Source organism: Panulirus ornatus, chromosome 10 (genome assembly GCF_036320965.1).
Source record: "Panulirus ornatus isolate Po-2019 chromosome 10, ASM3632096v1, whole genome shotgun sequence".
NCBI classification, from domain to species: Eukaryota; Metazoa; Arthropoda; class Malacostraca; order Decapoda; family Palinuridae; genus Panulirus; species Panulirus ornatus.
In genome coordinates this window covers 27,947,847-27,960,956 of record NC_092233.1, presented here as the reverse complement: position 1 = coordinate 27,960,956, position 13,110 = coordinate 27,947,847, and the positions used below count along the sequence as shown (strand labels likewise).

Here is a 13,110-nt window from a genome sequence, read left to right as displayed (position 1 = left end):
ATTATTCCATAATGATTCTAAATCACAAATCCCAAGTGTGTGAACCTTCATATTTTCTTGTTTCCCTACAATGCATGTATATTCTTAGATTCAAAGAATCAAGAATTGTTTATTTTTGTGGTTATGGAGTTGTTATTTAGATATTCAACTATTATGTGTGATTATGCAACAGCCTGAGTCATTTAAAGATATTGAAGATATTTCATTGCTTTAGTGACACAGGTCAGAAAAACAGTACATCTTATGCTTGTCATCTAGTAGTACTAACAGATCTGACTTTTTGATAGAATAGATATTGTCAGTGAGTCACCAGTATTTTCATTCTGATTAGGCATATTTCCTTGAAATCATAGAATGTTTGGCTAAAAAAAATTCTTAGGAACAGGTGTTTCCACACTGCTCAATCCAAAATTCTTCCTGTGGGACTTAACTATACATGAGCATGCTGCCAGCATGCAGTCTGCACTATCATGACAGCATATGGAGATTCCCATGGTATCTGAAAACCTCAAAAATACATGAATATGTGAACTAGAGAGATGTTCCATGGGACACTTATGTTCCTTGTAGTGCAGCATAGTTATGGGAGTGAGATGAGAATGGTTGGAAATATTGTTTGGAAAGTATTCAAAACATCTGTATTAAGTTCTATGCTTAAGGTGGAATTTTCTCTAGGTTATGAGCCAGGTTTAACCTTTTCATAAAGGGTCTAACTTGGGCAAAATCCAGACTAAAGTTTTGAATCTTATCCTATTCAATCCTACAGATGATAGGAAGCAACTATATAAACTTTCAGAAGTATCCAACTCAAACTTTTCAAGTTATGACTAAGGTGATGTTGCAGGTTAAACTGGAACTCCCAATAATGGACAGACTTATAGACAGACAATGGAAATGGACAGTGCACTTCTAAGTGTCTGCCATGCTATATAGGTGACAAGTAGAAGGGTGCTCTATGGAACCCTTGTGCTGCCTACACTACAGCATCAGGAGTGTAATAAGGATAGATGGATATTCTGTTTGGAAAATTTCAGCAGTACATGCATTAAGTTGCATGGCCAAAGCTTTAACTTTTTCATCTATGAGCCACATCAAGTTCCAGGCTTAACATATCATGAAGTTGATTAAGTTCAAAATCAAACATTTTAATAAGGGATATAACTTGCAGAAAATTTTAAGTGGAGTTATAGGTTTTATGTTATTCAATTGCTTAGATGCTGTTAAGCAACTGAAATTTAATGGTGACTTTTTTAGACTTATCAAGTTATAAGTTTGATTTGCCAATTAAAATGTGACTCCTAATGAAAAGGATGGATTAAGGAATCCCTTAGTGTCTGCAGGTGACATAAACAAAATATATATACTAGAAAATACACATGAAAAAGAGCAAGGTTATTAGGTTCAGTAGGATTGAGGGACAAGTAAATTGGGATGTAAGTTTGAATGGAGAAAAACTGGTGGAAGTGAAGTGTTTTAGATATCTGGGAGTGGACTTAACAGTGAATGGAACCATGGAAGCAGAAGCAAGTCACACGGTGGGGTAGGGAGTGAAGGTTCTTAGAGTGATGAAGAATGTGTGGAAGGAGAGAATGTTATTGCAGAGTGCAAAAATGGGTTTGTTTGAAGGAATAGGAGTTCCAACAAAGTTGTATGGTTGCAAGGCATAGGCTATAGACAGGGTTGTATGGAGGAGGGTGGATGTGTTGGAAATGAAATGTTTGAGGACAATATGTGGTGTGAAGTGGTTTGATCAAGTAAGTAATGAAAGGGTAAGAGAGGTGTGTGAAAATGAAAAGAGTGTGGTTGAGAGAGCAGAAGAAGGTGTGTTAAAATGGTTTGGACATATGGAGAGAATGAGTGAGGAAAGATTGACAAAGAAGATATATGTATCTGAGGTGGAGGGAACAAAGAGAAGCAGGAGGCCAATTTGGAGGTGCAAGGATGGAGTGAAAAAGATTTTTAAACGATCAGGGCATGAACATACTCGAGGGTGAGAGGCGTGCAAGGAATAGAATGAATTGGAACGATATGGTATGCCAGGGTCAATGTGCTGTCAATGGACTGAACCAGGGCATGTGAAGCATCTCGAGTAAACCATGGAAAGGTCTATGGGGCCTAGATGTGGATGGAGACCTGATGTTTCGGTGCATTACACATGACAGCTAGAGACAGCTTGAACATATGTGGCCTTTTTGTCTGTATTCTTGGCCCTACCTCGCTGAAGCAGGGGGTAACAATGCTGCTTCCTGTGGGGTGGGGGTAGTGACAGGAATGGATGAAGGCAAGCAAGTAAGAATGAGCACATGTGTCTATGTATGTGTATGTATGTATATATTTATATGTATGTATATGTGCATGTATGGGCATTTATGTATGAGTATATGAGTGGATGGGCTGTTTCCTGGCACTACCTTGCTGATGCAGGAACCAGCAATAAAGTGATTGGGAATACCCGGTTTAAAAAGAGAGATATACATAAGTATATGTTTGTAAGTAGGAGAGATAGCCAGAAGGCATTATTGGATTACGTGTTAATTGATAGGCCTGTAAAAGAAACTTTTGGATGTTAATGTGCTGAGAGGGGCAGCTGGAGGGATGTCTGATCACTATCTTGTGGAGAAGGTGAAGATCTGTAGAGGTTTTCAGAAAAGAAGAGAGAATGTTAGGGAGATGATAGTTGTTGAGAGTGAGTGAGCTTGAAAGGGAGACTTGTGTGAGGAAGTACCAGGAGAGACTGAGTGCAGAATGGCAAAAGGTGAGAGCAAATGACATAAGGGGAGTGGGAGAGGAATGGGATGTATTTAGGGAAGCAGTGATGGCTTGTGCAAAAGATGCATGTGGCATGAGAAAGGTGGGTGGTGGGCAGATTAGAAAGGGTAGTGAGTGGTGGGATGAACAAGTAAGATTGTTAGTGAAAGAGAAGAGAGAGGTGTTTGGGGAAATTATGCAGGGAAGTAGTACAAATGACTGGGAGATGTTTGAAAGAAAGTGGCAGGAGGTCAAGAGAAAGGTGCAAGAGGTGAAAAAAAGAGCAAATGACAGTTGGTGTGAGAGAGTATCATTGGATTTTAGGGAGAATAAAAAGATGTTTTGGAAGGAGGCAAATAAATTGCATAAGACAAGAGAACAAATGGGAACATTGGTGAAAGGGGCAAATGGGGAGGTAATTTATGTAGAGATAAAGTGAGGAGATGGAGTGAGTATTTTGAAGGTCTGTTGAATGTGTTGGATGATAGAGTGGCAGATATAGAGCATTTTGGTCGGGTTGGTGTGCGAAGTGAGAGGGCCAGGGAGAATGGTTTGGTAAACAGAGAAAAGGTAGTGAAAGCTTTGTGGAAGATGAAAGCCAGCAAGGTGGTGGCTTTGGATGGTATTGCAGTGGAATTTATTAAAAAAGGGGGTGACTGTGTTGTTGATTGATTAGTATGGATAATCATTGAATGTATGGATCGGTGACTGTGTTGTTGATTGATTAGTATGGATAATCATTGAATGTATGGATCATGGAAGTGCCTGAGGATTGGTGGAATGCATGCACGGTGCCATTGTACAAAGGCAAAGGGGATAAAGGTGAGTGTTCAAATTACAGAGGCATAAGTTATTTGATTATTCCTGGGAAATTATGTGGGAGGGTATTGACTGAGAGGGTCAAGGTGTGTACAGAGCATCAAATTGGGGAAGAGCAGTGTGGTTTCAGAAGTGGTAGAGGATGTGTTGATCAGGTGTTTACTTTCAAAAATGTATGTGAGAAATACTTAGAAAAACAGATGGATTTGTATGTAGCATTTATGGATCTGGAGAAGGCATATGATAGGGTTGACAGAAATGCTTTGCAGAAGGTTTTAAGAGTATATGGTGTGGGAGGTAAGTTGCTAGAAGCAGTGAAAAGTTTTTACCAAGGATGTAAGGCATGTGTATGAGTAGGAAGAGAGGAAAGTGATTGGTTCCCAGTGAATGTTGGTTTGCCGCAGGGGTGTGTGATGTCTCCGTGGTTGTTTAATTTGTTTATGGATGGGGTGGTTAGGGAGTTCAATGCAAGAGTTTTGGAGAGAGGGGCAAGTTTGCAGTCTGTCCTGGATGAGAGGGCTTGGGAAGTGTCACTTGTTATTCGCTGATTTTATAGTGCTGTTGGCTGATTCAGGTGAGAAACTGCAGAACTTGGTGAATGAGTTTGGTAAAGAATGTGAAAAAAGAAAATTAACAGTAAATGTCAATAAGAGGGGCACTATTCCTTTCACACCTTTCACCCTCCTGTATGTTCGGGCCCCAATCGCTCAAAATCATTTTCACTCCATCCTTCCACCTCCAATTTCGTCTCCCACTTCTCCTCGTTCCCTCCAACTCTGACACATATATCCTCTTTGTCAATCTTTCCTCACTCATTCTCTCCATGTGACCAAACCATTTTAATGCACCCTCATCTACTCTCTCAACTACACTCTTTTTATTACTACACATCTCTCTTACCCTTTCATTACTTACTCGATCAAACCACCTCACACCACATTTTGTCCTCAAACATCTCATTTCATCCTCCTCTGCACAACCCTATCAATAGTCCATGTCTCACACCCATTGTTGGAACCACTATTCCTTCAAACATACCCATTTTTGCTCTCTGAGATAATGTTCTCGCCCTCCACACATTCTTCAATGCTTCCAGGACTTTCGCCCCCTCCCCCACACTATGATTCACTCCGCTTCCATGGTTCCATCCACTGCCAAATCCACTCCCAGATATCTAAAACACTTCACTTCTTCCAATTTTTCTCCATTCAAACTTACCTCCCATTTGACTTGTCCCTCAACCCTACTGTACCTAATAACCTGGCTCTTATTCACATTTACTCTCAGCTTTCTTCTTTCACACACTTTACCAAACTCAGTTACCAGCTTCTGCAGTTTCTCACATGAATCAGCCACCAGCGCTGTATTATCAGCGAACAACAACTGACTCACTTCCCAAGCTCTCTCATCCACAACAGACTGCACACTTGCCCCTCTTTCCAAAACTCTTGCATTCACCTCCCTAACAACCACATCCATAAGCAAATTAAACAACCATGGAGACATCACACACCCCTGCTGCAAATCTACATTCACTGAGAACCAACCACTTTTCTTTCTTCTTACGTGTGCACATGCCTTACATCCTCGATAAAAACTTTTCACTGCTTCTAACAACTTGCCTCCCACACCATATATTCTTAATACCTTCCACAGAGCATCTCTATCAACTCTATCATATGCCTTCGTCAGATCCATAAATGCTACATACAAATCCATTTGCTTTTCTAAGTATTTCTCACATACATTTTTCAAAGCAAACACCTGATCCACACATCCTCTACCACTTCTGAAACCACATTGCTCATCCCCAATCTGATGCTCTGTACATGCTTTCAACCTCTCAGTCAATACCCTCCCATATAATTTCCCAGGAATACTCACCAAACTTCTTTTCTTTCATACTATTCGCCATTTCCCGCATTAGCAAGGTAGCGTTAAGAACAGAGGACTGGGCCTCTGAGGGAATGTCCTCACCTGGCCTCGTTCTCTGTTCCTTCTTTTGGAAAATCAAAAAAAAAACGAGAGGGGAGGATTTCCAGCCCCCCGCTCCCTCCCCTTTTAGTCGCCTTCTACGACACGCAGGGAATACGTGGGAAGTATTCTTTCTCCCCTATCCCCAGGGATACCTCTGTAATTTGAGCACTCACTTTTATCCCCTTTGCATTTGTACAATGGCACTATGCAAGCATTCCGCCAATCCTCAGGCACCTCACTATGAGTCATACATACATTAAATAACCTTACCAACCAGTCAACAATACAGTCACCCCCTTTTTTAATAAATTCTACTGCAATACCATCCAAACCCGCTGCCTTGCCAGCTTTCATCTTCCGCAAAGGTTTTACTACCTCTTCTCTGTTTACCAAATCATTTTCCCTAACCCTCTCACTTTGCACACCACCTTGACCAAAACACCCTATATCTGCCACTCTATCATCAACCACATTCAACAAACCTTTAAAATACTCACTCCATCTCCTTCTCACATCACCACTCTTTGTTATCATCTCCCCATTAGCCCCCTTCACTGAAGTTCCCGTTTTTTCCCTTGTCTTACGCACTTTATTTACCTCCTTCCAAAACATCTTTTTATTCTTCCTAAAATTAAATGATATTCTCTCACCCAAACTCTCATTTGCCCTCTTTTTTGCCTCTTGCACCTTTCTCTTGACCTGCCTCTTTCTTTTATACATCCCCCACTCATTTGCATCATTTCCCTGCAAAAATCATCCAAATGCCTCTCTCTTCTCTTTCACCAATAATCTTACTTCTTAATCCCACCACTCACTACCCTTTCTAATCTGCCCACCTCCCATGCTTCTCATGCCACAAGCATCTTTTGTGCAAGCCATCACTGCTTCCCTAAATACATCCCATTCCTCCCCCACTCCCCTTACCTCCTTTGTTCTCACCTTTTTCCATTCTGTCCTTAGTCTCTCCTGGTACTTCCTCACACAAGTCTCCTTCCCAAGCTCACTTACTCTCACCGCTCTCTTCACCCCAACATTCTCTTTTCTTTTCTGAAAACCTCTACAAATCTTCACCTTCGCCTCCACAAGATAATGATCAGACATCCCTCCAGTTGCATCTCTCAGCACATGAACATCCAAAATTCTCTCTTTCACGCGCCTATCAATTAACACGTAATGAAGTAATGCTTTCTGGCCATCTCTCCTATTTACATATGTATACTTATGTATATCTCTCTTTTTAAACCAGGTATTCCCAATCACCAGTCCTTTTTCAGCACATAAATCTACAAGCTCTTCACCATTTCCATTTACAACACTGAACACCCCATGTACATTAATTATTCCCTCAACTGCCACATTACTCACCTTTGCATTCAAATCACCCATCACTATAACCCGGTCTTGCCCATCAAAACTACTAACACACTGACTCAGCTGCTCCCAAAACACTTGCCTCTCATGATCTTTCTTCTCATGCCCAGGTGCATATGCACCAATAATCACCCATCTCTCTCCATCAACTTTCAGTTTTACCCATATCATTTATTTTCTTATACTCTATCACATACTCCCACCACTCCTGTTTCAGGAGTAGTGCTACTCCTTCCCTTGCTCTTGTCCTCTCACTAACCCCTGACTTTACCCCCAAGACATTCCCAAACCACTCTTCCCCTTTGCCCTTGAGCTTTGTTTCACTCAGAGCCAAAACATCCAGGTTCCTTTCCTCAAACATCCTACCTATCTCTCCTTTTTTCTCATCTTGGTTAAATCCACACACATTGAGACACCCCAATCTGAGCCTCCGAGGAGGATGAGCACTCCCCGTGTGACTCCTGTTTCCCCTTTTAGAAAGTTAAAATAGAAGGATCATTGAAGGTGGCTTAGAGGGGAAGGGAGGAGGGGACTGGAAATCCTCCCCTTTCATTTTTAATTTTCCAAAGGAGGAACAGAGAAGAGGGCCAAGTGAGGATATTTCCTCTAAGGCTCAATCTTCTGTTCTTGACGATACCTCACTAATGTGGGAAATGGCAAATATGTATGAAAAAAATATGTGTGTGTGTGTGTGTGTATATATATATATGAGTAGATGGGTCTTTCTTTGTCTGTTTCCTGGTGCTACCTCACTGATGTGGGAAATGGCAATCAAGTACAATGTATGAATATATAAGAATGTACATATGCTTTTAAATAAGCATATTAGGTTTCTGATGTTCTTGGAAGAAGACAAGTCTCTTTGAAAATCAGTATAATACACAGCAGTTTGGTACTGTATTCCCAGCAAACTATATTAGCAGATTACTTCTTAATGTTCCTGTTTATAGTTTATGATCTAGGGGCAAAACAGTACAAGTGTGAGCATGCAAAATGCATATTTTTGGCCTGACATACAAGAGCTCCCCATTTTCATAACATGCCTCAGCTCACTAATAAGATTACACTCTGGTTTGTATCGAAGTTTAATGAAACAAACTAGTCTGGTCTGATTGATGTGGATTTCAAGTTTGTTAGTGAACATCCTGTTACAACCAGACCTTCTCAGTACATCTGGCAGTATTCTTTGTTCCATAACTCTCATGAAAAGGAGGATTATAAGGATCAAAAAAGTTTTTGTACCTTTGCCCTTCCAGTATCAAGGTGTTCCCAAGATTACAGTGGTCATAACAGGTCACTAGCTAACTAGCACTGATGGAAAATACGGGCTGTGGGACAAATCAGCAGTGGCAGTATCATAACCACTGAGGGAGGAGGTGATGCTACTGTAAAAAAAAAAAAAAAAAAAAAAAAAAAAAGCTTAAAAGTGGGGAAAGTTGTTAAGTTTCAGTACCTCAGTCTAGTTTTACTAGAATATCCATCACACCACCTTCTTGTGGTGACCTTGTTGATACATACCTTAGGGGTGGAACTAAAAGTGGGAGGTATTGCCCAACTCCATAAGGGAAATATTTTAAAATCCAGAGACACCTGAGGTGTGCTGTGACTTCATTTTTGGACAATTTTGGAACCTCATTGCCTCTGGAAATACTGTGCAGGAGTTGCCCTCTGTCAGTGACCTATCAAGGATGAGGCACAAAGGGCTGAGAAGCAGCATTGGAGTCTACCAGTTATGCTGAGGATTAAAACAGATGAGTGATTAAGGGTGATGGAGCTGAATGGGATGACTGGTGAGAATAAAAGAAAGGAGCTTGTGGAGAGGTTTAAAAGTTTTAGTTTGGAAGTAATGGAGATTGGGGAACCCACATCCTTGGGCAGGGTTTGTTGAGTCAAAATGGAGATGGTTAATGCAAGTTATGGGAGGGCATGGAAGGTGAGGTATGGACGAGAATAAGTGAAAATTATCGGGGAAGAGGGAAAGGATGTGCAATTCTGGTATCACCAAGAGTGTGGGAGGGTGTTACAGAGCTTGGATGGAATGGATCAAGAACAATGTGGGTAAAAGGAAAGATTGGGATTGTGAAGTATGCATATATATAAGGTAAGGATGAAATGAAGCATTTCTGGAGAAATTTGAATGACTGTAAAAACGGTTTTGAGAATGAGAGAAACGTAGTCGTATTAGGTGATATGAATTTGGAAACGGAATGTGATGAAACTGGTGAGACAGTTGGTAAATGGGGGATACCCAGATTAAATGAGAAAGGTAATTATCTTGTGGATATTTGTGCTGAGAGGGGTTTTTTCCTTGCAAACACCTTTTTTCAGCACAAGATGAACCACAGATATACATGGATGACAAATGATAGTAGAGAAGAGCAAAAAGCTTTGACTGACTCTGTGGCAGTGGATGAAAGATTGAGAAAGGCCATGCTAGAATTGTGAGAGGAATCTTTGGAGAGTCTGATCATTTTACAATTCTTGTAGGGGTGAGGATCAGGGAGAAGTAGAGGTATGGTGTAAGGAAGACAGGAGTGGGAAATGTGTTGGCAAGCAAGAATATGAATCAGAAAAAATGGAAGGTAACTGAAAGCTTAGATGGAAGTGCAGTTGATTTTGGGATGCAGCCATGTGTGAATGAGGTGTTTAAGATGTTTAGAGAAATACTATTGAAGGTTGTAGAACTGGTAGTTGGATAAAAGGTCGTGAGATGTAGGATTAAAAAGGGTAATGCATGGTGGACAAAAGAGATTAGAAATGCTGTGGAAAAGAAGAAAAAGGCATATGGTAGATGGGTTGATAGGAAAGTACCAATGGAAGTTCAGCAGAATGTCAAGAAGCTGATAGAGGAAAGCAAAGAAAGAGAAGATGAAGATTTTGGAAGAAAGTTAAGTGTGAAGTTTTGGGATAATAAGAAACTATACTGGAAGGAGGTAAAAAAGGAAAGAGGTGGATGTAAGAGTGGAAATGTTAATGTGAGAAATAAGGGAGGGGAGTTGTTGAATGAAAAGGAGGAAGTGAAAAGAAAATGGAAAGAGTATTTTGAAAAACTAATGATGTTGGAGAAGGGGAGGTAGCAGCTGTTACATGCATGGGTACGGAGGATGGATGGAAGAGGATACATGTGCATGGGTCTATAGCAAAAAGGGAGGCAAGAAGGACAATAATGAGGCTTAAGGTAGGAGAGACACCTGGAATGGGTGGGATTACGGCTGAAATGCTGAAGTATGGACGTGAAAGTGTGATGGAGTGGATGCATCTGATATGTAATTCAGAATGGAAACAAGGTTATACCTGAGGATTGAGTGAAAGCTATTATTTATTCATTTAAAAAGAAAGAAGCTAAGGATGTATGTAGCAATTATAAGGGAATAAGTGTACCAGGAAAAGTGTATGCAATAATGTTAACTGATAGAGTGATGGAAGTGACTGAATGCAGAATAAGTGAAGAGCAAGGGGGTTTAGGGAAAGTAAGGGATAAGTGGATAAGATTTTTGTGGTAAAGATAACTATGGAAAAGTTTTTGGCAAAAGGGGGAGATGTTGTATGCAGCTTTTATGGATCTGGAGAAAGCATATGACAGAATCAAGTGGAATGCTTTATGGAATGTGTTAAGGAGATATGGGGTAGGGGAACAACTGTTGGATACACGTAGGCTGAGAGGCAGGGCTGTGTGTCACTGTGGCTTTTTGATATATATATATGGATTTAAGGAAAGTAAGGGATAAGTGGATAAGATTTTTGTGGTAAAGATAACTATGGAAAAGTTTTTGGCAAAAGGGAAGAAGTTGTATGCAGCTTTTATGGATCTGGAGAAAGCATATGACAGAATCAAGTGGAATGCTTTATGGAATGTGTTAAGGAGATATGGGGTAGGGGAACAACTGTTGGATACACGTAGGCTGAGAGGCAGGGCTGTGTGATGTCACTGTGGCTTTTTGATATATATACATGGATGAAGTGATAAGAGAGATGAAAGCAAAACTAGGGAAATGGGGTGCAGAGATGGAGTGTGGCAGTGAGATATGGTGGATAGTGGCAAGCCTGTTTGCGGATGATATGGTATTGTTTGCCGAGAGTGAAGAGAAGGTTTAGAAGGTTGTGAGTGTGTTTATGATGTGTGTAAGCATAGACAAATGAAGGTAAATGCACACAAAAGTAAAGCGATGGTATTTGATAGGAAACAGAGGTAAAGTATAGATTTTGTAAAACCATATGGAGTGAAAGAAGAAAGTGTATTAAGCTTTGGATATGAAAGAGAAAAGACTGGAAGAGGTAAGAGAATTTAAGTATTTGAGAGCTGTCTTGGGTAAGTCTGGTAAAATGAAGGGAGAGAGCAGTACAAGGTAGAAGAGTCAATGGGTCCCTTGAATAATGAAGGGTAGAGGTGTAAGTGTGGAAGTGAAGAGAGGATTAAGGGACATCATAGTCCTCCCAACCCTGCCCAATGCAGCCAAAATATGGACATAGAATGAGTCACAAAGGTCAAGAATCCAGACTGTGGAAATGAGTTATGTGAGAACATGTGGTGTGATTAGATGAAATGAAGAAAGAAATGAAGGGGGGATGTATGAGAGATGTGGTATGAGAGGGAATGCAGTGGGAATGAACTGTGGAGTGGTAGAGTGGGTGAAACATAATACTTTGAGGTGGTTCGGGTATGTGGAAAGAATGCAAGACTGGGAGTTTATAAGGAGAGTGTATGATAGTACAATTAAAGAGGATGGTGTGAGAGGAAGACCATCTATGACATGGACAAATAGGGTGAAGGAATACTACAGAGAAAGAAATGGTGGAAGAATGTGAAGGAGGCATTTAAGGACAGGGGTAAGTGGATACTCTTTTGCCATGCCCCCCCCCCCCCCTTGATGGAAGTTTCCAGAAATATAGATAGATAGGTAGATACACAAGACAGGCTAAGATCCAGGAGACACAATAGGTCATCCCTATATGTTGAGCATATGATGTTTAAGATCCACTCTAGATAATATATCCTTTCATGAGATCTCCAATCTTTCAGGTTTTGGGCTCATGTACCAAACACACGCCTTTTTATTGAGAGGGAAGATAACTCATCTACCCTTCCAGACTGCCAAAGCAACAATCCAAAACCCTTGAATGTTAATGTGACCATTTGGAAGAGTACAAGACTGAAAATGGCAAATACTAAGTTTTCCATTTTCTCATCATGATCTTTTAGAGCATTTTAATTTCTGATTTAATTAGCACACTTGTAACTTAAATATAATTTTGTAAGGTGTAAAACATTTGAAATGGGGTAAGTTTGTGGAAGAAAGTACAAAAGAATGCACAGTCTATTGTGACATAGGATAAGAAAGAAATCTTCCATTGATATTTTTGCATCACCAATGTCTGTGTGGATTGTGGCCATATGCACTAAGAATCAAAAGAAATTGTGAATTAAATTCATGAAAATTTGATTACAAGTCCTACGGCAACATTTTGTTTAAATAAAGACATTATTCTGGCATTCAGTTACTTGAAGTATTATTTTTCCTGTCAGTTGCTAAATGTTTCATTGTAATGTTCTAAATTTACAGCAAAGTTTAGAATAATTTTTGATCGTAGAAATGGTTTTCTTATCAGTCTTAATTTCACTGTAGGTATACATTCTCAAAGGAGGAATTACTTTACACTTATACCTCTCTAACTAGTCCATTCTATATAGTCCTTTCCCATTACTGTGGGTGCCCAACATTTTGGGGAAACCATTGGGCAAAGTTCATTTACATACATCTGGTTACTTATTCTTTATCTGTCATGTATGAAGAGCAATTGAGTGGGAGATGTATAAAAGAAAGAGACAGGTCAAGCGAAAGGTGCAAGAGGTGAAAAAGAGGGCAAATGAGAGTTGGGGTGAGAGAGTATTATTAAATTTTAGGGAGAATAAAAAGATGTTCTGGAAGGAGGTAAATAAAGTGCGTAAGACAAGGGAGCAAATGGGAACTTCAGTGAGGGGCGCAAAAGGGGAGGTGATAACAAGTAGTGGTGATGTGAGAAGGAGATGGAGTGAGTATTTTGAAGGTTTGTTGAATGTGTTTGATGATAGAGTGGCAGATATAGGGTGTCTTGGTCGAGGTGGTGTGCAAAGTGAGAGGGTTAGGGAAAATGATTTGGTAAACAGAGAAGAGGTAGTAAAAGCTTTGCGGAAGATGAAAGCCGGCAAGGCAGCAG

The 13,110-nt window shown here is 40.3% G+C and overlaps 1 protein-coding gene across 2 annotated transcripts in view; it reads left to right on the top strand.

The window, feature by feature from the left end:
* Window positions 1-12,411, top strand: part of LOC139750847 (DNA repair protein RAD51 homolog 4-like) — a 28,796-nt gene extending 16,385 nt beyond the window's left edge. For both annotated transcript variants that reach the window (XM_071665638.1, XM_071665637.1), the window contains exon 6: window positions 11,936-12,411. In XM_071665638.1, the coding sequence (XP_071521739.1) occupies window positions 11,936-12,107 (172 nt within the window). In that variant the 3' untranslated portion in view covers window positions 12,108-12,411. The remainder of the gene's footprint in view (window positions 1-11,935) is intronic.
* Window positions 12,412-13,110: the final 699 nt, after the last annotated feature.